At 38.6% G+C, this 25,854-nt stretch overlaps 2 protein-coding genes across 14 annotated transcripts in view; one reads left to right on the top strand and one right to left on the bottom strand.

Annotated features, from left to right (window-relative positions):
- Positions 1–18,442, bottom strand: part of SGTB (small glutamine rich tetratricopeptide repeat co-chaperone beta) — a 50,643-nt gene extending 32,201 nt beyond the window's left edge. Inside the window, exons 1-4 of one of the 4 annotated variants that reach the window (XM_023545508.2) lie at positions 18,275–18,442; positions 17,028–17,618; positions 8,757–8,860; positions 2,820–2,889 (exon numbers count right to left, since the gene is read on the bottom strand). In XM_023545508.2, the coding sequence (XP_023401276.1) occupies positions 2,820–2,889; positions 8,757–8,860; positions 17,028–17,127 (274 nt within the window). In that variant the 5' untranslated portion in view covers positions 17,128–17,618; positions 18,275–18,442. The other 3 variants (XM_003408067.4, XM_010588180.3, XM_064272579.1) reach the window with 3 other exon arrangements.
- Positions 18,443–18,658: 216 nt separating this feature from the next.
- Positions 18,659–25,854, top strand: part of NLN (neurolysin) — a 147,629-nt gene continuing 140,433 nt past the window's right edge. For 7 of the 10 annotated variants that reach the window (XM_023545517.2, XM_010588183.3, XM_010588182.3 and 4 more), the window contains exon 1: positions 18,659–18,821. In XM_023545517.2, coding sequence (XP_023401285.1) covers positions 18,781–18,821 — 41 coding nt within the window. In that variant the 5' untranslated portion in view covers positions 18,659–18,780. Of the gene's footprint in view, positions 18,822–19,084; positions 19,122–25,854 lie in introns of those variants that run through there. The other 3 variants (XM_023545513.2, XM_010588186.3, XM_023545514.2) reach the window with 3 other exon arrangements.

Consider the following 25,854-nt stretch of genomic DNA (forward strand, 5'->3'; position numbering starts at 1 on the left):
ATATTAATAGATCATTAGCTACTTAAAGGGGAGAAGGGGGTGTTAAGTCCGCAGGGATCAGGCACAGAAAGACTAAAGAAAAGGCAAGTAGATAAAAGCATCTAGAATTGTGCAAAAGTTACTGCAAAATTGGGAATCAGGGATGAACGCAATGAAGACTGTTCTGAGGTTAGGAAAATGTTCTATAAGTTAAATAATTTGGGGCCCCTCCCAAAAAAGTAATGAATATAAAGCCTCCAAGGAAGCTGAGAAGATACCATCATTTTTATGATTAAGCACAAAGTTAACTACATTAGACCAGGTAGTTAAAATAGATTTGCTTCTTCCATATAACAGCTTTTAATTTGAGGGGGTTATTGGGATTTTATTGTTGATGCTAGCTATTTTATTCTTGGGATGGCATTTATTATTATTATTAAAATGTATTATATATATTTTACTGTAAACCACCTCAAATGTATATATACTATAATGGATGTATACATTCTACAAAGATTACATATATGCAAACTGTAAGTTAATGATGAAACGTTTCAAAGCACAAAATATTCAATATACAAAAATTGAGGACATAAGTATAACTAAGCATTTGTACAGCACTTTATACTTACATGGTGCTCTCCTATTAAACTGTTCCCTTTAATCTCACATCACCTCTATGAGAACCCTATACTTCTGTGACCTGTCGGGTAATGACAGCACTGAACTCTTCTTGATCTCTTCTGATCTTACTGGAGCTCTTCAGAAGCAAAGCACACCAAAATATTTAAAAGCAATCTTCCAGAAAGGTATGCAGGCCAAAAGCCTTAATTACTCAGTCAGATAGGTACAACATGCAGCCTGGGATAACCCTATGCTTGACAATATGCCAGGGCCATTTTTGGGTATTTGTTCCCCCACACAAATAATAAAACCTGGATAAAATGACAATCTTAGATGAAACATGTCTTAGATGTGACATGTCTTAATAAAAAAGAAGGACTAAAAGTTCTGGGTTAAAGGCAAAGGCAGTAATTGATGCTGCAATCCCAGTAAATGAGCCTCACCCTGCTCATTCCTCTAACTCGTCTTACACTTGTTATGTCAAAACAAACTCCACAGGGAATATAATCTCCCAATGTTTTGCCATGCAGAGGGAATAAGCATGAGGGACTAAAACAAAATCTTAATTTGCCATTTACTCGTCATTATTATTATGCTAAACCATGAGACCTGTAGAAGTAAAACATTAGTAGAGAAACTACTACATCACTGAAGATTTCATACACTAGAAAAACCTGGGCAAGAGAAAAAAACAGATCAAATTCTTTCAATTAGAAACAAATGTGTGAAAAATTCATACTTGATATGAATTTTTAAACCAAGTTCATTTGGGGTGAACAGTATAACTCAACTGACACTGAGGATCTGGTTGGCTGTAGCTTTAATTTATTTAAGTCATATTACTCTAAGCTATAGGGTCAATATGAGTCAGAATAGACTTGATGGCAAGGGGTTTTGTTTTGTTTTGTTTTGTTTGTATTCTAAGCTTTTAAGGCACTGTGCTGATACCATTTCTGAAAGGAAATAAAAAATTGAAAACTGAAACCAGTGTACTGGAAACAAAGCACTTCATAAATATCATTCTAACAAAATAACCATGCAATAATGAAAAGATATACATGCAATGATACTGAATACAGTGCTACTTGGGATTACAAAATTATCTGTCTGGGTAAGTAAATAATGGTCTATCAGTGTCATGGAGCACTAAAAATCAAAAACCAAACCCACTGCCGTTGAGTCAATTCCAACTCATAGCAACCCTACAGGACAGGATAGACTGCCCCATAGAGTTTCCAAGGAGCGGCTGGTGGATTCTAGCTGCCCAGCTTTTGGTTAGCAGCTGAGCTCTTAACCACAGCCCCACCAGGGCTCCAAAACCAGAGCTATTAAAAATAATGATATAATTGTATATTTATTGACCCAGAGAGATGACCAGCCCATGGAACAGAAAAATGCACTCTTTTCCATAGCTTCCTTTTTTAGACATTAAGTGATTAAAAAGCAAACAAAACTCAAGTACCTTCTTCAGGACATGAACGAACAAAAAGGCCAGTAAATGATTCCAAGTATAATTTCTGAACGCATACGTTCCCTAACAACTCTCTGCCTACAGGAAGGGGAATTTATTGGCTCTCATTCACAGCTAAAAATAATGGCTCTGCTTTACAGATTCTTTAGTACAAATCTTTTGACCTGACCTGGCTCTCTTCTATAGCTTAACATAACAGACGTGATGGAAAAACTGAACACAGATTCTCAAGAGGGAATTTGTTAAAACCAGGAATGCTTCAACAGCCAGCAGTTAGAAATACAATATTGTAGGTAATCAAATGCACTGGCTAATAAACGCTTAAATGTCATACGCATGCACTAACAAATTTCAAAGAATTCAAAAACACTAAATACACTAATGTTAAAATAATACTGAAAATTATTTTTCCCTCTTTGATTAAACACAAAGAATTCGGGATCCCAGAGTACAAGTAGCAAATACAGTCACAAATAATCAGCTCTTAAGTTATTCATTTTGCAAGTTTTACTCACAACAGATCGACTTTTACTCAAGGAAGCCATACCTACACCGCTCACAAGCCATTCTGTATTTACAGGTTTCTTATACATCATATTCATTTTTGTTTCACAAGTGCCAGGTGAACCTATGATAATCTAGTCTTGGCAGTGAAAATCAGAATTATATTAATTCATTGACAATCACTTTTTTCAGAGTTTCAGAAAGCTTTATTAAAACAGTACTTTTTCTATGAAATATTCACCTTCATCTTTTAATTGGTCAGCTTTCCCCACATCTTCAGGCACTGAATTAGATAGGGGCAGAATGTCATTCTGAAATTAAATAAAAATCAATGTATTTCCATTTAGTTACCCAGTCATCTCAGACAACTACAAGAATACTGAATTATCCACATTATAGTAAACAATCTGTAATTCTACTCATGAAATCTAACACCTAAATATTAGTGTTAGCAAGAAATAGAGGAAGAGTCCTCATATATTAGAAATATGAATATGTAGAATCTCTCTGAAGGACAATGAGTAACTGTGAATCAAAATTTGTTTAACTGCTTTCTCTGTACACATCGATCCACTTCATTAAAAAAAAAAAAACTAAAATCAGTATACAAAGATTAGATAAAAGTGTGCTCATAAAAGTGTTTATATTAGTGAAAATTTTAAAACAAAACGTTTAATATCATATCCAAGCAGTACCACATTAAGTAATTAAAAAAAATTTATAATATATTATTTCAAAATGTACACATGCACACGCACACACATACACACACACACACAAAGGGTAAAAAAACAAACACTAGACAGGTGTATACCAAAAAGTTTACAAGAGTACTAATTGGAGATAAATATTTCAATTTCTTCTTTATATCTTTCCACTTATCCAAATTTTTTAAAACAATGAAAATATATTATTTTCATCATAAGGTAAGAAACATAAACTTCCTGTTTTTTAGCAACCACTATTACCTCAAACCTCTTTTGCATTAATAAGGTTCAAATCGAAGGTGCTTATGAAAACTACATTGAAAATTTTAAAATATCTTCAGTGGCACTGAGAACACAATATATTCTTCCATTTCTGATAGATTTTTTTTTAATTGCACCACTTTTAACCTAAGTCTAATGTTCATAAATAAGCCACAATTTTCAAGAAAGCATAATTTGTAGCCATTATACCTACATACTATATTTAAAATATATCTACTATTACCCCTGTCTTGACTAAAGTTTCAACAAAACTAACGATTTAACATTGGAAATATTCCTTTCCTATTACATATGTATAGTCATAGTACAAAATCACTGATAAAGCATATGAGTCTTGTCATTATTTAAAATAAAAATCTCCAATCAATTTTTCTATACATAACCTAATGGAGGTTGTGTCATCTGCATAATGCAGGTTGTTGATGAGCCTTCCTCCAATCCTGATGCCACATTCTTCTTCATGTAGTTCAGCTTCTCAAATTATTTGCTCAGCATACAGATTGAATAAGTATGGTGAAAGGATACAACCCTGACACACACCTTTCCTCGCTTTAAACCACGCAGTATCCCCTCGTTCTGCTCGAATGACTACCTCTTGGTCTATGGACAAGTTCTTCACAAACACAATTAAGTGTTCTGGAAGTTCCATTCTCTAAAATGTTATCCATAATTTATGATCCACACATCTGAATGCAGCTTGAATTTCTAGCAGTTCTCTATCAGTGTACTGCTGCAACCATTTTTGAATGATCTTCAGCAAAATTTTACTTGTGTGTGATATTAATGCTATCGTTCAATAATTTCCACATTCTATCGGATCACCATATTGGACACAAATATGGATCTCATCCAGTCGGTTGGCCAGGTAGCTGTCTTCCAAATTTCTTGGCATAGACAAGTGAGTGCTACCAGTGTTGCAACTGTTTGTTAAAACATCTCAGTTGGTATTCTGACAATTCCTGGAGCCTCGTTTTTCACCAATGCCTTTAGTACAGCTTGGACTTCTTCCTTCAATGCCATCAATTCTTGAACATTTATTATCTGGTGAAATGGTTGAACGTCGATCGATTTTTTTTTGGTACACTGACTCTGTGTTCCTTTCATCTTCTTTGTTGTTTTCTGTGTTATTCAACATTTTGCCCACAGAATCCTTCAATATTACAACTCAAGGCTTAGATTTTTTCTTCAGTTCCTTCACCTTCAGAAATGACAAGAGTTTTCTTCCCTTTCGATTTTCTAACTCTAGGTCTTTGCACATTTCATTACAATACTTCACTTTGTCTTTTCAAGCCCCCCTTTGAAATCTTCTGTTCAGTTCTTTTACTTCATCATTTCTTCCTTTCACTTTAGCTACTCGACATTCAAGAGCAAGTTTCAGAGTCTTTTCTGACGTATATTTTGGTCTTATGTTTCTTTCCTGTATTTTAATGACCTTTTGCTTCCTTCACGTATGATGTCCTTGATGTCATCTCACAACTAGTTTGGTCTTCGGTCATTAGCGTTCAATGTCTCAAATTTATACATTGATATGGTCTCTAAATTCAGGTGAGATACAAAGTTGTACTTTGGCTCTCGTGGACTTCTTTTAATTGTCTTCAGTTTCAACTCGAGCTTGCATATGAGCAATTGATGGTCTGTTCCACAGCTGGCTCCTCGCCTTATTCTAACTCATGATATTGAGCTACTCCATGGCCTCTTTCCACAGATGTAGTAGGTTTGATTCCTGTGTATTCCATCTGGTGAGATCCATGTGTATAGTTGCCATTTATGTTGTTGATAAAAGGTATTTCCAATGGACAGGTTGTTGGTTTTGCAAAATTCTATCATGTGATCTCTGGCGCTGTTTCTATCACCAAGGCCACGTTTTCCAACTACTGTTCCTTCTTCTTTGTTTCCAACTTTCCCATTCCCAATCACCAGTAATTATTGATGCATTTTTGATTGCATGTTCAATCAACTTCAGGCTGCAGAAGTGGGTAAAAATCTTCAATTTCTTCACATGCAGATGACACAAACTTGCTTGCTGAAAGTGAAGAGGACTTGAAACACTGATTAAGATCAAAGACTATAGCCTTCAGTATGGATTATACCTCAACATAATGAAAACAAAAATCCTCACAACTGGACCGATAAGCAACATCATCATAAACAGAGAAAAGACTGAGGTTATCAAGGATTTCATTTTACTTGGATCTGGAATCAACACCCATGGAAACAGCAGTCAAGAAATCAAATGACATATTGCATTGGGCAAATCTGCTGCAAAAGACCTCTTTCAAGTGTTAAAAAGCAGAGATTTCACCTTGAAGGCTAAGGTGTGACCGACCCAACCCATGGTATTTTCAATTGTCTCGCATGTGAAGGCTGGACTGAAGAAGAATTGATGCCTTTGAATTATGCTGTTGGTGAAGAATAGTGAATATAGCATGGACTGCCAGAAGAAGTAATAAATCTGTCTTGGAAGAAGAACAGCCAGAATGCTCCACAGAAACAAGGATGGTGAGACTCAATCTCAAGTTCTTTGGACATGTTATCAGGAGGGATCAGCTGATGGAAAAGGACATCTTGTTTGGTAAAGTAGAGGGTCAGTGAAAAAGAGAAGACCCTCAGCGAGATGGAATGACACAGTGGCTGCAAAAATGGGCTCAAACATAGCAATGGTTGTGAGGATGGCCCAGGACCAGGCAGTGTTTCTTCTGTTGTACATAGGGTCACTATGAGTCAGAACCAACTCAATGGCTTCTAACAACAAGAAAACTAATGGAATAGAAAAGTATAGAAGGGAAGTATAAAATGGGAAACTTTGTAAGAGGAGGTCACCAGTTAAAAGTGAGTATAGTAACTCAGGATGTAACTACAGTTTCGAGACACATTACTGTCCTTCAGTACGTGCTTTTGAGGTTCCTTCTGTTTCAACTCTTCCAACAAACCTAGGCAGTTTATGTATGGGGGAAAAATTATCTTTTTAGGCTAGAAAAATGGCATATTGAAAACTGGATTATAATCCATTTTGTCTTCCAAATACTTCTGAATTATTTTAATGAAATTACTACAATTTTATCACTTTGGAAACCAATTTCCATATTCAACTGCATATCAGCAACCATGATGTGGCGGTGAGCATTACCTACTATAAATGAAAGAAATGAATTTATTTAGTATGTAAGCTGAATTGGAGGGGGGAAAAAATAGAAAAGCAGCATCCTAAAATAAAATGACCTATTTAACAACCCAGTACACTTGACGAGACAGATAATTTCTTTAATTATAACGATCTTGATGCTATTTCACACAAGTTTTAGAATTTCAGTATTCTGCAAACAAATACATATGTAGTGAAGCCAAAGCTGTAAAATAGGACTACTAAAGGATTGTGATACCACAAATAATATTTTACTATGGAGCCAGTTTCAAGAAACTATGTTAAGAAAATAGTAAGCAATCAATTTCTTACTATTATATGCAATTAGAACATAAAGGAAAAAATAGAACTTTGTTGAAATAGAGTACAAAAGTCACTCTGAGCTTCCTGGGAGACAGGCAAAGTTCTGATCTCCTCACTACTAGGTCAATGGTAACAGGAGCTTAAGAGTGAACAGACTCAACTTCTGTTTCAAGCACAGGCCTCTTGGACACCTAAGAGTAAATATGGTATGTGTCATGGATTGAATCGTGTCCCCCCAAAATATCTGTCAACTGAACCGGGCCATGATTCTCAGTATTGTGTGACTGTCCACCATTTTATGTGATTTTCCTATATGTTGTAAATCCTATCACTATGATATAATCAGATGGATTAGTGGCAGTTATACTGATGAGGCCTACAAGATTAGGTAGTGTCTTAAGCCAATATCTTTTGAGATATAAAAGAGAGAGAGAAGCAAGCAGAGAGACATGGGGAACTCATACCACCAAGAAAGCAGTGCCGGGAGCACAGTACATCCTTCATACCTGAGCTTCCTGCACTGAGATGTTCCCAGACCAAGGGAAGACTGATGACAAGGACCTTCCTCCAGAGCAGACAGAAATAGAAAGCCGTCCTCTACAGCCAGTGCCCTGAATTCAGACTCCTAGCCTACTGGACTCTGAGAAAATAAACTTCTTTTTGTTAAAGCCATCCACTCGTGGTATTTCTGCTATAGCAGCACTAGATGAGTAAGACGGTATGCTTCAGTCACAGCCATATGCAGCCACTAAGCCCAGACAATGAGAAAACTACAGCCCATCATAACCAAAGGGAAGGAAAGGGAATTCCCTGATGAGCAACACAGAGAGACATGCCACTGTCTCCCCAGGCCTTGTCATATCATCAGAATTCATCTCTTTGATGAATTAAGGTAAAACCACATTATTCTTTTTCAACTATAAAAGGAGGGATTCGTTTACTGGCAAATTAACATCTTCATTGCAACCTTAAGAACCTTTCTTAGTTCTTAGTTCCAGAAACAAAGCATAGAAAATCCAGTCAAATGTGGTATTTTCAGCAATGTCCATTCCAGGTTAAGGTATACACTACACATTTCAGCTTCATTCCTGAATTCCTCATACTGTACTGAAGCTTAGATACAGAACTAGAACAACAAATGGAATCCATGAGGCACCAGATCTAATCTGAAAAATTTTCAAACACAACTTTATGGTCTACGATTCCCATAAAGGCTGGAAATCACAGACCACGTAAATAGGCATCAGAAAACTTGGGTTTCAGTCTTGTTTTGTACACTGACCCTGAAGCTTTCCCCATTTTAAAGGGCCCCGTCAATGGGCAAATTCGATGAAATCCATTCTCAGAAATGATGATCCAATTCTTGATGAACCAATTTCTGCATGGGTGCTTTCTAGATGTTAAAACTTATCTTGAACTTGTATTCCATGTTTTAGGGAAACGTCAACTCAGACACTAGAAATCTGAAAATACTTAGATATTTTAAGGACTTAAAAGTCAACTAAGACATATTGTTAAATACAAAAGAAGGTTGAGAAGAGGAGAATAGTTACTAATATGAAAATCTAAAACGCATTACAAGTTGTCATTTCCTGTCCCAAATGGTACTCATATGGACTATCAAGCTTATACCCAGGAAGAAGTTAGTTACTTCTAGGCTGGGCCCTTCAACTATGTAACAGTGTAACATAAAATCGTAATCATACTTAAATCAGGTGCTAATGAGAAAACAACGACAGCTTACCTTACAGAAGGAATTCGTAAACATTTCTGTCAAACGCTGTGGAACTGCGAGGTGTGTATCTTCTGAGCTGATCTTAAAAACTGTCTCCAAGCACTGAATTGCAACTTGAAATAAATTTTAATAGTGAAAAAATAGCAACTTAAAAAAAGAAACCACTTTTTCTTTTTCTGGCAGGATTGCAATCTGTTGTATTTCAGCATTTAGCATCACAGAACATACGGAAAACTAAATGGTTCAGCTGCACAGAGATTTCTGTTTATAGGCTAGCTAAAAAAATTTTTTTTTTTTTGAGGGAAGGCAACTTGATTTCTTATTCTTCACTCAAAGAAAAATGTTATCTAGAACATAATTTCTCAATACATGTATTTCATCATATTCTTGTGGAATGCTACAAGAATATGATTTAAGAAAGAGCAAGTCATTAACAATTTACTCCCACTCACTAAAATCTCTGAATACGACTAAAGTCTTATTCCTTAAACTAAAAATTTATCTTTTGTATTTTTTAATGTAAGAAATAGAATTCTTTACCTGATTTTTAAAATCAGGCACAATTTAGTCTCTGGCACATACAACAAACAATAGGAGGCTGTAAATACTGATCCAGGTTTAGTTGTGTGAAGATAGGTTGATGTTAAAAAATTCATTCATGCATGCAAATTTCCAAGCCCCTACTATGTGTAAGGCACTGTTCTAAGGTAGTAAGCATACAGCAGTACACCTAAACAGACAAAAATCACTGCTCACATGACAAAGCTTACATTTAATAGGAGGTGGACAGACACAATAAGTAAAATACAAAGAATGTTAAGTGATGATACGTGCCACTTCTATATTTGGTGCGTGGATAGATGGCTGGTATGGCTAGAGCGTAGGCTGTGTGGAATGACATGCTGGGAGATAATGCTAGAAGGAAGACTGGCATCAGATGACAAACCACTTTAAATGGCATTTTCAAAGGATTTGGATCCATGCTTAGGTAAATGGAGAGTCATTAAGAAATTTAGTGAAAGGGAATACCATAACTGGATTTATGCTTAGAACTAAAAGTCTGGTAGGAATGTTGAGAAAGAATTAGAAACGGAAGCTGAGTGAGAGAAGGAGAGCACCAGGGGGGTTCCTACTTAAATGATACGAAGAGTCTGAACCAGGGCAGTAACAATGGAGGAGTATATCTATCCTGTCTTCTCTCTACATGTACCCTTTGAGGGGAAGGGAAGCAGATTCATATTCTGATGGTGCTCTAGTTTGAGAAAGAATTCTCTCCTGGCTCTACAAGATGAGAATCTAGCCAAAATGTCTAGCATACATCGAGACAACGTGAAACAGATATATTCATACTTGTAATAACTTTTAAAAGCTACATATTAATTGTGGTCCTGAGAAAATTACCTCTGTCATAAAAGAAACACTACTATCGTACTCTCACCAGCCTTACAGCAATTCTCCTTAGAAAAGAAACTGAAGCAACTAAGATACCAAACACAAAATGTAACTGTCTCCTAGATTAAAAAAAAACAGGCAGTCCTGGTTAAAAAGGTCCGACTTATGGACAACTTGTGTTTGCTTTTTAATGTTACATAAATGTACCCTCACCTTGAAACTAATGAACCACTTCCTACTCGCAACAAATTCTCCACGATCACCTTCACTTGCTGCATGCTCAGCTTCGAGGCTTTCCTTGCACTACAGTAAGGCTAAGTAAGAACTGTATGTACCTGTTACCAACTTCCAAATTTAACTTAAAGGCACAGTTAGGAATGGATCTTGTTTGTAACCTGGGGACTGCCTATAATCTACTGTTTAGCCATCCCTCTTTCTCTCCCTTTCTATTTTTGTCAAACAGTTGGACTTAAAACTTTCGGCCACAAGAAAATAGGCTCTCACGGCCATGAAGATTGTGTGTGTGTTTGTACGTGCATAATATTAAATATAGATTATATCATATAGATTAAACATATATATGTGTGTGTGTATATATATATCTCCTTGATGAACATCCTCTCTCCCTCGTCAGATTGATCATGTCCTTTACTGTGCATGTAGCTTATATATGCCTCTATTATTGCACTTATCATACTACATGATACATGCTTACATGTCTATTTTCCATATTAGATTATGTCTGTCTCCTTGAGAACACAGCCTACATTTTATTCATCTTTGACTCTTAACAGAGTCTGGCAAATAGTAGATGCACAATAAATTTAATCTACTGCCTTCTTTGTTTCCAGTGAAAGTAATAATTTAATTTCAAAGGAAATAAAAACAATCAAATCTGTGGAAAAAAATTCATTTGCAGCCACATGAAAGATAGAACCTAAGGAAGCCCTTAACCAAAAATCAGAGCCTGAAACTTCTGAGCTAAACACGACAGGTGAAAAAGTCCATGTTGTGGCTCTAAGGGTTTTTATGCCCTATCTTGTTGAGGCAATCCGATCCAGCTCCTTTATTTCTGCAGCCACTAAGCTTAAAACACAGATCCAGCATATACAGTAAAACCTGCAAAAGCTAGAACCTGTGTAAGGCAGAAACCTGTTGGAAAAGGAAAACTCAAATATTTTCCACTAATAGAGGGCAATAGATATACATATCTACTTTAACACCAAACAACAGTAGTCTGTTTGGTACTGATGAACAGAAAGAGGCAACCAAAGAATTCTATTGAATAATACCTTATCCCACCTGTGTAACACTTTATTCAAAAGCTTTCACATACTTCGCACCTACCATTCACTGATTCTGATTCTTGTGACAAATCTATTAGATGGGTTGTTGCCATAGAATTGACTCTGACTCATGGTAGGGGGCAATATCTCCATCTAATAGGCTTAGAAACTAAGATATAAACTAACTAAATGATATGCCCAGGATCACTTGATTCATCAATTCAACAAATATTTATTGAGCACCTATCATGTGTGAGGCACTTTTCTAGACACTTGGGATATATCAGTGAAGAAAACTTAAAATATCCCTAATCTCTTGGGACTTACATTCTAGTGAGAAGGAACAGTAGAGTATAAACAAGTAGTACAGGGTAAGAAGGTGGCGAGTGGTGGACAGTGGAGCAGAAACGGGGCTATAGATTTAATAGAGTGGTCAGGGTAGGCGTCATCGAAAAAAAAAAAACATGAAGGAGATGGCGGTGTTGCCATTATCTAGGAGAAGAACGATCTAGACAAAGGAAATAGCTAGAGCAAAAGCCTTAGGCAAGATGCATTCAAAGTAAGGAAACTAACGTGGCTAAAGCCAGTGAGAAAGGGAAAAAGTAGGCAGACATTAGAAAGATCACAGAAGTCCAAATTATATAGGGACAATGACTGGGTAACATAAGGAGCCATTCATTGCAAGATTTGGAGTGGAAGAGTAATATAATATGACATACACTGTTTTAAAGAGATCCCTCCGGCAGCTCTGCAAGAATAGTCAACAGAGGGACAAGGATAAAAGTAGAGAGACCAGTTAGAGGCTACCATAGTAATCCTGGTGAGAAATACTTATAGCTCTAACCAGGACTGATACCAGTGGAGGTAGTAAGAAGCAGTCAAACTCCAGACATATTTTGAAGGCACAGCCAAAATGATTTATTAACACAGAAATTTGAGCAAAAGAGAAGAGTCCAGAACGACATCCAAGTTTTTGGCCTGAGCTACTAAAGAGCTGGAGTTGACATTAATTAAAATGTAGAAGTTGCAGATAGAAGAGGTTTGGGGTGGGAGGTTCAGGAGCTCAGTTTTGTCTATGTTAAATTTGAGATTCCTATTAGACAAAAGCAACAACATGATAAACAGAGAAAAGATTGAAGTTGCCAAGGATTTCATTTTACTTTGGCTCTACGATCAACACCCATGGAAGCAGCAGTCAAGAAATCAAACAAAACACTGCATTGGACAAATTTGCTATAAAAGACCTCTCTAAAGTATTAAAAACAAAAGATGTCACTTTAAGGACTAAGGTGCACCTAACCCAAGTCATGGTGTTTTCAATCACCTCATATGCATGTAAAAGTTGGACGATAAATAAGGAAGACAGAAAAAGAATTGATGCCTTGAACTGTGGTGCTGGCAAAGAATACTGAATATACCATCGACTGCCAAAAGAATGAACAATCTGTCTTGGAAGAAGCACAGCCAGAGTGCTCCTTAGAAGCAAGGATGGTGAGACGTCATCTCACATACTTTGGACATGTTATCAGTACAGACCAGTCCCCAGAGAAGGGCATCATAGTTGGTAAAGGAGAGGGTCAGTGATAAAAAGGAAGACCCTCAATGAGATGAACTGATACAGTGGTTGCAACAATGCGCTCAGGCATAACAATGATCATGAGGATGGTGCAGGACCAGGCTGTGTTTCATTCCATTGAACACAGGGTCGCTTTGAGTGGGAACTGACTCAATTGCATCTAACAACAACATTAGACATACAAGTAGAAATATCAACTAGGCAGTGAATATAGAAGTTTAGAGTTCAGAGGAAAGGTTTGGGCCAAGGGCATAAATTTGAGACATACCAGCATATAAATAAAGGATATTTAAGGCCAAGATGCTGAATAATATCACCAAAGGAGTGAGTGCAGATAGAGAAGCGGACCAAGCACTGGACCCTAGGCACTCCAGGTCAGGAAGAAAAGGTATCAGCAAAGGAGACAGAGAAGAAGCAAACAATGAGATAAGAAAATCAAGGAGTATAAGTGTTCTGGAAGCCAAATGAATTGAGTATATCTGGAGGAGGATAAGGATGAGGGAGTAGTCACCAACTGTATCAATGACAGCTCATAAGTCAGATGAAGGTTGAGAACTGACCACTGAACAAAACAGCACAGAATTACTAATGACCTTGATGAGAACAATGTGAGTAGAGCGACAAGGCGAAGCACTAACTGGAGTGGGTTTAAGAAAGAATAGGGGAGGAACTGGACAACTCTGTCAAAGAATTCTGCAGCAAAGGAAGACAAAAGAAATTAGGCCTTAGCTGAGGAGGGGGGTGAGGATAGTATGGTTGGTCAGTGGTAAATTTTTTTGTTGTTTTTGCTTTTGGAAGAAGGCAGAAATAATGAAAAGTTTATATTCTGATGGAAATGATCCAAGAGAGTGAAAATCTGATGAAGAGAAAGGAGGCAGAATAACTGGTGATATCCTGGAGTAGGTGAGACAGGATGGGTTCCATGTACTTTTAGAGGGGTTTTATTTAGAAAGGAACATGGACAGTTCATCTGTGGTAACAGACAGGCAGACAGGCATGCAGGCAGAGCATGTGGGTGTGTATGTAAACAGGTGGGTAGAGGGAGCAGTGGGAGTCTATAGAAGTTGTCTTCTGATTACTTAAATTTTCTTGGTGAAATAGGAAGCAAGGGTCATCAGCTAAAAGAGAGGATGGGGAAGGAAGTTTAGGGCATGAGAAGAGAGGAGAAAGTGTTAGAATAGTCATCTTGGAGAGTGAAGGATGAATGAACTTGGAACAGATAGTGTGATTATCTGGCAGCATTAAAGGTCCACTTGAGGTTCCCGGTCATGGATTAAAAGCAAAACCAGGCAACATAGTTGTGTGTTTTTCTCCATCTATGTACAACCAAGGAGCCCTGGTAGTGCAGTGGTTAAGAGTTCAACTGTTAACCAGAAGGTCAGTGGTTTGAACCCACTAGACTGCTCCATGAGAGAAAGATGTGACAGTCTGTTTCTGTAAAGATTTACACCCTTGGAAACCCTGTGAGGCAGTTCTACTCTGTCGTATAGGATCATTATGAGTTGGAATTGACTCGACAGCAATGGGTTTGGGTTTTTTTTGTTTATGTACAACAAAAAAATGGATACCAGCGTGCAGTAGGTGGAGAGATTCATTTAAACAAGGTTGGATTTTTGCAAGAAAGGAAGGAATATGCAAAAGAATGATCATAATGATCAACTATGGAATTTAAGCTGTGTAAGAAGAGGGACGTGAAAAGGTGACGGATCAAGAGATTGGAGGTATTGGTGGGGTCAAAGAACTGTTTGGGTAGTGAATTGAAGAGGGAGTAAGCCAGAAAGACAAGCAGTAATAGTCAGGAAGTGAAATGTCTAAGATTGAGATTGTGGTAATGACAAGGTCTAGGGAAGACTTTCTCAACCTAGTGACATTTTGAACTAGATAATTCTTTGTTGTGGGGGGCTATCTTGTGCTTTGTAGGATGTTTAGCAGCATCCCTAGCCTCTACCCACTAGATGCCAGTAACAACCTTCCCTCATTGTGATATCAAAAATGTCTCCAGACATTGCAAAATCACCCCTAGTTAAGAACCACTAGTCTAGGGGATGACCAAGGGAGTGCATAGTTTAGGTAAGTGGGAAGACAGGATCACCAGAGGAGAGAACATTAAGGAACTGAGAAGCCAGAGAACTGGAAGAATCATCATCTATGAACATATTGGAATTGCTGAGAATTACGACAGGAGTAGTGCTAGAGAGAATAACAGGGACAAGGAGCTAAAGCAGTTGAAAAATGACTCAGACGTCAGTTGATGGCAATAACTAGGAAGAGCGGATGATATGATCTAATAATGACACTCAAAACTGATAATACACCAAGCTTAACAACAGTGGTGAAGCTGGTACTAGAGCTTGGGCTCCTTTCCTAAAGATTTTTTAAATGTCTAGAAGGTGGGCAGACGCCTCCACATGATTTCATAATCAATTAAATTAGACTCACAGAGTCAAAAAATAGGAGAAGATAAAAAACAATTAGCACCATTTTTGACGGCCATAGATAACAAACAGCTGAAGGCACATATTTCTGGCTGAATACCATCCTAAAAATAGGAGTTAACATCTTGATTTTTAAAAGTTCTCAATTTTCTTTCTCATGCTTAGAAGTATTATTCAGTCTCTAAATAGAATTTAAAAAAAAAAAAAAACTTTTGTTAAATGACTGCATTTATTTGCTTGCTGCAGAGCAACCACAACCAATGCTATTTCCCTTAGATAACCAATCGCCTTTATCTTCACATAGCCTAACCATCAAGGAAGACAAAAAGACCTTCATATTAAATGGACTGATTGCAATGTTCTCCAACTGTGTGTCACCTGCTCTTCTCACTGCCACCTGGAAAGACATCATCTCACCAGATTGCAAGATTTAGAGCAAATGCCCAATTTCCCTTCCCACCTCCTAAAAGCACATCACAAGGAAGGCGCTAGTTGAAAGTAATGGATGTGTTCCTTTATACGAGAAACAGCTTCAAGAAAGGAAATTCACACAGTACTGGTTGCTAAGTTTTCCAAAATGTACTGTCTCATTGGAATTATTAAGTCCTTAGACCACAAGGAAGCTTACTGAATCCTCTGTGGGCCCAGTGAATGTCCACAAGCCCATCTGCAAAATTCTATCTTGGTAGAGTTATATTTAATTTAAATTTTATAACGATAAACATGAAGAACAAAGGATGGTGTCTAGGAAACACATGATACCATCATCCAAGCTCTGATCAACTTTACAAATTACCAAATCCAATATTTAAAGCTCACATAAAAACAAGGAAGAAAACTTCTCATTTCAAGTCCCAAACAGGCACTTGTCAGCTCACTAGTGGTATAAGTATTAGACCTAAACATGACGCTATTATGATAACTAAGGTATTTTCATACAGTTTCTAAACTGGATAATTTCCTATTAGGTAGAGGACACAGTAAGAGTTTTAGAGTAAAAACTAAGATTTAAATCCCAGCTTTGACACATATTAACTGTGTTACTTTTGCCTATCTACTTTCATTTATGCATCTGTTAAATGGGGATATTAACATTACTGTGAAGAATAAATTCCCTACAAAATGAATAGTATAGTCTTAGCACATACTAGTTGTTCAATAAATGAAAGACAGTTCCCCTACCCTTTTGCTAATTAAAACAAATAAATCAAGCAAGTCTCAGAGAACAAACCCGTTGCTGTCGAGTCGATTCTAACTCATGGCGGTCCTACAGGACAGAGTAGAACTGCCCCACAGGGTTTCCAAGGCTCTAACCTTTATAGGAGTAAACTGCCACATCTTTATCCCACGGAACCGCTGGTGGGTTCAAACCGCCAACCCATCAGTTAGCAGCCAAGCACTTAACCACTGCGCCACCAAGGCTCTTCTTCAGAGAATAGGAATACAATAACCTTATAGTTAGGCCTCTCTTCTTGAAAGATCAACAGAACATTCTGATTTTTGCTATAATGGATCATAAAATCAGGCTTATAGCTATTTTAGTCTTTATTTATAATTAAAATACAAATAAATGCAAAGAACAAGTGTCTACCTTCCAAGCTTTCTTGTTCATCTGAAGTATAAGCATCCATCTGACTTTGTTCCCGTAAGAAACGAATCACTGCATAAACTAGGTGCTTGAGAGATGACATTTTAGAAGCTTAAACACGTTTACCTGATAAGAAAACTGAAAACACTGGATTAAGTTATTTTAAAGAATCAGTCACAAATGTTATAAATAACAAGGGTTATGAGTTACATTAAAAGTTAAAAAACAAAGCAAAATTTCAAAAAGCCCTGTATTCCTTCTCTTCTTTCTCGTTTTGAGCCAGGAAAGCACAAAGTATTGTTATGGAAATTCATTATGTATTTTCATTTATACCCAGCAATATTAGATTAAGTCTTGTATAAGAAAAATTTTTCTAAAAACATGTACAGTATAAGCTCACTAAGCACCTCACTATATCTTAACAACATACATAGGTACAGCAGTATACATACATACATAGGTATCCCCAAAAGGCCTCAGCACAAAGTTGAGGTAGATTTCACACTGCTGACTCAGAAGCTGATCCCCACTTGGTATTTTCCTCTATTTCATGCGATTTTTCAAAAAATGCATGCATAATTTACACTCCACATACTTTTTGTAAGTTGAGAGAGTTATTTAATGAGAAAATACATTAAGGAAAGGCAATTCAACTGTTGACTGTCATCCTTAATAAAAATGGCATTTCTACTCATTCAACAGATATGTCACAAAATCTCTGCCTAAATCGATGGATATTGCAAACCGATCAGTGCTCTCTGCAGTAGCTGTGCTCTGTTGGACAAACTGGAAGCTGCAGATCGCGTTCATTCACACGGAATACTATCGCATCCAAACAGTGGCGCAGGGCCAGCCGGCATTAATGGCTTATTTCCACTAAATCGCATCATCCATCTGCTCCCCAGGTTCCCTAATTCCAAGCCAGGGTGTGGTACCCGCCGCTAGGGTGTTTATTATCAGTGTATTTATTCTAAAGGCGAGCCCAGATTCTAGGCCATGGAGTTGCAAATACTGAATAAGGCCCCAGGGCAGAAGGTGAAAAAAGAATGGGGGAAAGGAGGTGCGGGGGGGAAAGAGATATTCCATCTCCTACTGACTTCTCTCCCCAGCGACCTCCTCTCTCCCTTCTGCACCAGGGCTGCGCCTCGGCCCCGACCGGGTTTGCAGCGGGTGTGCGGCACAGGCCTCCGGCAGGGGCGACAGGAAACGCGCCCTTCCCAAGCAGAAGCCCCTTACCAGCAAGAGGATACGAGACGACAGCAGCGGTCTCGCGGGCGTCCGTAGGCCGGTCCGCACGCCCCGTCGTCCTCGGGGTTTGAGCCTGGCTCGCGAGCCGCAACGCAGGCAGCGGTCGCCCAAACTTCCAAGGTTCCCAAGCCGCCCCGCCGACCCCTCAGCCCACCCGGCCGTGCTCTTCGCTCACGGTGCCTGGGTCTCGCCAGGACCGCCCCGGGGGCGATGCAGGACGCGCGGGGCGGGGCGCGCGGAGAGGGGCGGGCCCGGGGGCGGGGCGGAGTGCGGGGCGGACCCGGGGGCGGGGCGCGGGGCGGAGCTGAAGTGGACTCCGGCTTGGACCGCCGCACGTGGGAGGGCTCAGGCTGGGCAGGCCGCAGCGCGGCCGTGATTGCCGCCGCTGTCCCCTCCTTGCCTCGGCCGCCTCGCGGCTCTCCAGTGCCTCGACTCCGCCGCCCTTCCTCTCCGCTCTCAAATCTAAGGACAACGCGCTCGCTGCCGCCGCCGCCCTCTCGGCGCTCCCATGATCGCCTGGTGCCTTTCGGCTGTGCGAGGCCTCCACAGGTACCTCCCGTGTGCCGGTTAACCTTGACCGTGGGCAGGGCCGGGTCTTCTGGCGGGACAGTACCGAGTACTCGGGCCTATCCTTTCCCGACCACACCCCTACGACGCTCCTGGAACCCTTCCCCCGCGGCCTGCAAGGTCGACTCCTGCGGGACACCTGGCGCGGGAGCCCCGGGGCCACCTTTCCCTCCTCCGCTTCCTGAGGAGAGCATCCATTCCCCTTTGTTTGGGTCTTCCTCAGCCGCAGAGAGCGCAACTGGTCGCAGGCCCAGCCCAAAATGAATGCAGAAAGGTGGTCCGGTAAGAAAATCTTTTGACTTTCGCCCGCATCCAGAACTGCAGACCTGTCATTAAAAGTGCCGCATCTGTGCACTCAGAACTAGCAATTCGCATTTGCCCCTCGCACACGTGGTTAGTATACCAATCATTTAACAACCACGTAAGATGAAACCGCTTTGGTTTTGCTCCTATTTCCGTCCATGCTTTCTAATTTCCTTTTTATTTCCCTCTTCTCTTAAAACATTCTGGCTCTTGCAGGGACTGATTGACTTGGCCCCAAATGGAAAAAATTATTGCTGTTTTGGGGTTGTTTCCTAGCTCCCTGACCACACCTCTGCAATAGGCCAGCAAGATGCTAAGAGAATTAAATTCTTTGCACGGATGCGCTAGATGGAGTGGTTTTCAGAAACAATGCCACCACCACCACCCCCATTCCCAAATCCAGCCCTGAACTGTAAATTCACATGAAGATTCAACAGAAGAAATGCGTGTACCTTGCTAGATACCTGTAAAACTAGAATGTATTAGCATTTCAGCTTTTTACAGTTTTCTATTACATACACATGGCCTTTCATCTTGCAGGGAGCTTTGTGTTGCTCAGCTTTTACCGTAGTCTTGATGCATCCAGAGGACAATAGTAATTGTCAAATTAATGTAATGATTTGGGTCATATTTCAGGGTATTCTTTTTTGCTAATCTCCAAGCTGCTAGCAGGTGTGAGAAGAGAGGCTCTTCATTTTAAGGCAGCGATTCTCAAACTTTTTAGTCTCAGGGCCCCTTTGCTTCTTAAAAATTACTGAGGACCCAAGAACTTCTGTTAATGTGAGTTATATCTACCCATATTTACCATACCAGAAATTAAAACTGGGAAATTTTTTAAGTATATATTAGCTTATTTTTTTAATAACAATAATAAAGTCATTACATGTATAAATAACATTTCTACAAAAAATTTCCAACCCTTCCTCCAAAGTCAGTGAAATGGTGGCATTGGTTAACATTTTTTCAGAACTAATGTGTGACTTAGTAGAAGATAACTCGATTCTTTTAATCTGCTACCTTTAATCTGTTGCACTCTGTTGTTTTGGTTTAAGGAGGTGAAGAAATTCTCACTTCACACTGTTAAGTAGTTGGAAAAGAGTATTTTAATAGCCTTGTTTAAATAATCATGAATATTCCTTGACATGCCGAAATTTCACAATTAGTAATTTTATAAAGATCATTTGCAATGTGGAGGGAGCACTGGTGGTACAGTGGTTAAAGCACTCAGCTGCTAACCAAAAGTTTGGTGGTTTGAACCCACCAGCCTCTCTGCAGAAGAAAGATGTGGCAGTCTACTTCCATAAAGATTTACAGCCTTGGAAACCCTGTGGGGCAGCTCTACTCTGTCCTATAGGGTCGCTATGAGCCGGATTTGACTCGATGGCAGTGGCTTTTAGTTGCAATGTGGAATCTGAAGCCTTATCAGTGTACTTTTTTTACTCTGTTACATTAAAATCATTTGGTCCCTCTTACACTTTGAATGCATCTTTTACCCATAATGATTTTGTAACTTCAGACATTGATCATTTGGAAAATAGCTGTTCACTGTGTTACGCAGATCTTCGTAATATCGACACATTTCATTATAATATAATCAACCATCTCATTAGAAAAGTGTTCAAGTATTAGAAAGTTCTCAAGATCCTGGTGGCAGATACAATTTTCCAAAATTTTAATTTTTGCTATAAAGCTGGAATTTTATCACTGGCAGCAAATGCGTCAGTTTTTTTCCTTGAAGTGAAAGTGACATTGTTACATCTTTGAGAGAATTCCTGCCAAATAGTTAAATCTAAGTAGCCATGGTTTGTGTGTCAGCCCTTCAAGTAAAAACGATGTTCCGTGAGAAAGGCAGCTATTTCAGCTCACAACTTCATTGCACAGGAGGTTTTCCTCTAACAACCAATTGTACTTGAGTATGCAGCAGAAGTGCTCTATGCATGCATTGCCATACACACATATATTCAAGGGATGAGATTTAATAAAATTAATAATTTTTATTATTTCATGAAGGGCATCTAAAATGAAATTGGCATTATTTTTAGTGTGTGTGACAGTGAATACAAACACCAGTACAGTTCAGTGCCACTGCCTTGGTTTGTGCTACTTATTGCTGTTGAGTGGATTCCAACTCATAGTGACCCTATAGGACAGAGTAGAACTGTCCCATAAGATTTCCAAGGAGTGGCTGGTAGATTCGAGCTGCCAGCCTTTTGGTGAGTTAGCAGCCTTAGCTCTTAACCACTGCACTACCAGGGCTCCTGATTTTTCCTAAGGTGCCAGCAATTTTATTCATTTTTTTGTTACCACCGAGTAAATGTAACAAAGTGAAAAAGGTAAATAATGCCTTCATATTATCAGGAAAGTATTTTTAGCCTCACAGACTCCCTGAAAGGCTAAAAGGACACCTCCCTGCCCCCCCACCCCCAGGGTCTGCAGACTATATTTTGAGAAACTCTGATATGTTGTCTCTAGATTCTTTGCTTACGCATGGAGGAAAACAAATACATAAAAGCCATATCATAAGTGTATCAACTACTTTGTTACTTACAGGCATCCTTGCAGTTAATCATAAGATATAGTGGTTCTTAACCTAGGCCTCTTAAAAAAAAAAAAAAGGCCTCTTACAAATGACTTAATCATCGAATCTCCTCTTTGTTTCAACATCTGTATCCTCTAAAAGATGTCATTACTAAATAACATGGAGAGGCCTCTGTGTTCTCCTAAACTGGTGGTGTTAGGAATTTTTTTTTCCTGTTTCCTCTGACACTTGGGAGTTCATTTTGGTGTTGTGGAAGTAACTAGGCTTTTCTTCAACTGACTTATGGCTTCCTGTGGGTTTTAAAATTGCCAACTTGGCAGCCAGAATCATTAATCCTGGGGGTCTTAAGCACATTTCTTTGAAATGAGTGGGCTGAGAATCTAGAGATTGAATTATAGTTGTTCAGCTAACCTTGTGCCCTTAAATAAATCATGCAATCTCTTGAACCTCTCTCGGGTTCCTTATTTTGTAAAATTGAAAAGGACTAGACTAAATGATGTCTAAGCTTTCTTTCAACTCTAAAATGTTGACATAGCAATTAAATCAGGAGAATTTCCCTTCCTATCTCAGCCAGATTGCACATCAAAATCTAAGTATATATTATAGAATGAAAAATAGAAAGCATGGTCAAAGATGATTCAACAGTATTTAGCTGAATTATAGGTGTAATAGCCCTTATTTCCTTTTTGAATTAAAAGATTGGTTTTTAGAATTATGACAGTGGTGCATGTTCATTAGAGAAAACTTAGAAAATACTGACAAGCACAGAAAATATTAAAAATATACACAATTCACCCATCTAGAAGAATCACTATTAACAGCATCAAAATAGACATAGCGTTTTTACAAAAATAAATATATACTATATTTATGATATTATAATTTTTTCATGAAATACAATATAAAATATCTTTCCGTAATGGAAATATCTTAAACATAGTCCATTTCAGGATGTTTGATAATTTGATTAAACCCTACTGTTGGACATGTCAACTGTTTTAACTTCTTGCAATGAAGAACAACAACGTTTGGATAAGCATGCTTTTTACTAAGTGTTTTTCTAAATCCTTAATTATTTCCTTAGGATAAGTTTCCAGAAATGGAATTCACACTTCAAAGGGCATGAACATCTCTCAGGCTTTTGGTACATACTATCATATTATCCTCCAAAATTTTCCAAAAAGTTTTTCCCAAATTATACTCCTACCAACAAAGTATGAAATGTTAGCTTCTCACATGCTTAGTAATACTGAGCATTTTAATATTTTTTATCCTTACCAATTTGATAAGTGGAAGCCGTTCTTATTATAATTTGCATTTCTTTACATTTTGGGGGGATTTATTCAGTGAGTATAATTCCTTACCAAAAATTTAGGACTTGTGGTCCAAACATCAAGAAAGGTTTTATTTTTTGATGTGAAAATTTATTCATATGAAAAGTCTCAAGAAGTCAGACAAATTAAATTGCACTCTTCATAAATTTAGCAGTCTTTGTGTATCTGACTGTAATTAAGTAGAAATTGAGAAATATCCTGATACTTTCTCAACCTTAAATACTGTTACCCCTTCAGTTAAAACAAGGCACAGGATTTCCATGAAGAGAAGCAACTAAGTGAAAGATATGAAAAATCAAGTAAATGACTATTTATTGAGAATGTATGTATATACCAAGCTCTGCTTTAGAAAGAGCATGTAACGTACTGTATATGCAGTAAAACCTGCTAAAACTGGAACCTGTGTAAAGCAGAAACGTGTCAGAGAAGGAAAACGCAAATATTTTCCACTAAAACGAGCAATAGAAAAGTGGTAAGACTACCCTGTCAAAGGTGGAGAGCTTGCAAGACCTAGAAAAAAAAGGTAGTCCCACCGAGTTCCAGCTCTAACACATTTCACTGTATTATATTATACTAAACTATCTTGTACTGTACTGAACTTACCTGGAGTCAGCTTGCCTGAGCTTGAATACTGACTTTGCCACTTACTCGCAGTCAGGCAGAGCTAATTCTCTGTGTCTCAATTTCCTCATCAGTAAATTGAGGATTAATTGGCTGATTTCTTCATTCATCAAACATTTATAGTGTCTATTATGTGCCATACAGTATTCTGCGTCTGGGGATATAGCAATGAACAAAACAGACAAAAATCCCTGGGGTCATGGAGTTTACGTTCCAGTGGGAGAGACAACTAAGTAAAATAATAGAGTATGTTAAGTGGGGAAGTGTGCTAAGGAGCAAAAATCAAGCTGGAAAGGGGAATACTCAGAATTGGGGATATGAGATTTTAGATAGAGTCATCAGGAAAGGGCTCACCGAGAAGGTGATACTTGAGTAATGATCCAAAAGAAATGAGGAGATGTGCCTTGTGGATATGTGGGGGAAAAGCATTCTAAAGAGAGGTAGCAAATGCCAAGGCTGTGAAAGTAAAATCATTCCCGGTGTGTTTGAGAAAGTGAAGAGGCCATTGTGACTAGAATGGAATACACATCAGAGAGGGGAATAGAGGATGAGATCAGAGAGGTAAACATTACACTTGCCTTTTAAAATCGAGAGATAATAAACATAGAGTGCTTTGAATATTGCTTGGCTATATGCGTTACTTTGCTTGGATTGTATAGGTATCTCTACCGATCTCAACCGGGCTCTCTTACATGTTTGGGGGTCTAGAAACCCAATGCTGGATCCACTGAGCTCTCTTTCACATAAACTCTCACCCTCCAGGAAGTTAACTCTGGCTTATGCTCATGGCAGTGGCAGGGTTCCATGAGACAGAGACGAAATGTAGAAGGCCTCTTGAGGCCCAGGCTTGGAACTAGAACATCATCAATTCTGCCACATTCTGCTGGCCAAGGCAAGTCACAAGGCCAGCCCAGATTCAAGAATTGGGGAAATAAACTCTATCACTTAATGGGAAGAACAGGATAGTACTCTGTACAGAGGCGTGAATACATAATTTTTTGTGTGTGCCATCCAGTTGATTCCAACTCATAGTGACCCGAGGGGACTGAATAGAACTGCCCCATAGGTTTTCCTAGGCTGTAATTTTATGGGGATTCCTGGTGACGTGGTGGTTAAGAGCTATGGCTGCTAACCCAAAGGTCATCTACTAGCTAAAAAGGTCTGCAGCTTGAATCCACCAGCCACTCCCTGGAAACCCAGTGGGGCAGTTCTGCTATGTCCTGTAGGGTCACTATAAGTCAGCATCGACTTGAGGGCAACAGGTTTTCATGGTAGTAGATCACTAGGTCTTTTTTCCCTCAGAGCCATTGATGGGCTCCAACCACAATGTTCTGGTTAGCAGCTGAGCACTTAACCATTTCGCCTTATGGATACATACAGAACTGGAGGATTGGGGACTGTTAGGAGTCAGTATATCACACTGGTGCATAATAAAAGCTCAGTAAATATTAGCTATTATTTTTACTTTTGTGAATTTCTTAGTTTTATTTGGGGACTTTTCAAGTTGAAGTTACTAATAGATAAGACCTCCTCATAGATGTTGCAATTGCTTTTTCTGCAGTTTTTTTAGTCTTTGAATTCTGGGGTGGGTGATGGTTGCTTTTTCCTTTTCCATTTTCACCATGCAGAAGTTTAAGTTTTTCATGCATTCAAGCATATCAGTTTTCCTTTATGACTTTTACTTGGAAAAGACTTCTAATCATTAAGTGAAATAAAAAGAAAATCAACACAGACTCTATAAAGAGAACATGTAAGAAGTTCAGCTTAAAACACACGGGCTTCTGATTTACCACCACTTACTTTGGAAGACGTGCTCCCATTCCACCTACTCTGAAATTATCTATAGCTCCAGCTTGGCTTTCAAAAGATGCCTTCTTACTTGCCAGCCACACTTTACTGGTATCTTTTGATAACTAATCCTATCTAGCATATCATTGCTGATATCAGATAGATGTTAGCTGAAAGCAGAGAATAACAGAAAGATGTTTACCTGTGTTTTATTGACTATGCAGAGACATTCAGCTGTGTAAAGCATAACAAATTATGGATAACACTGCAAAAAATGGGAATTCCAGAACACTTAATTGTGCTCATGAGGAACAAGAGGCAGTCATTTGAACAGAACAAGAGGTTACAGCGTGGTTTAAAGTCAAAAATGGTGTGCATCAGGGCTGTATCCTTTCACCATACTTATTTAATCTGTATGCTGAGCAAATAA

The sequence above is a fragment of the Loxodonta africana genome, chromosome 2 (assembly GCF_030014295.1).
Source record: "Loxodonta africana isolate mLoxAfr1 chromosome 2, mLoxAfr1.hap2, whole genome shotgun sequence".
NCBI classification, from domain to species: Eukaryota; Metazoa; Chordata; class Mammalia; order Proboscidea; family Elephantidae; genus Loxodonta; species Loxodonta africana.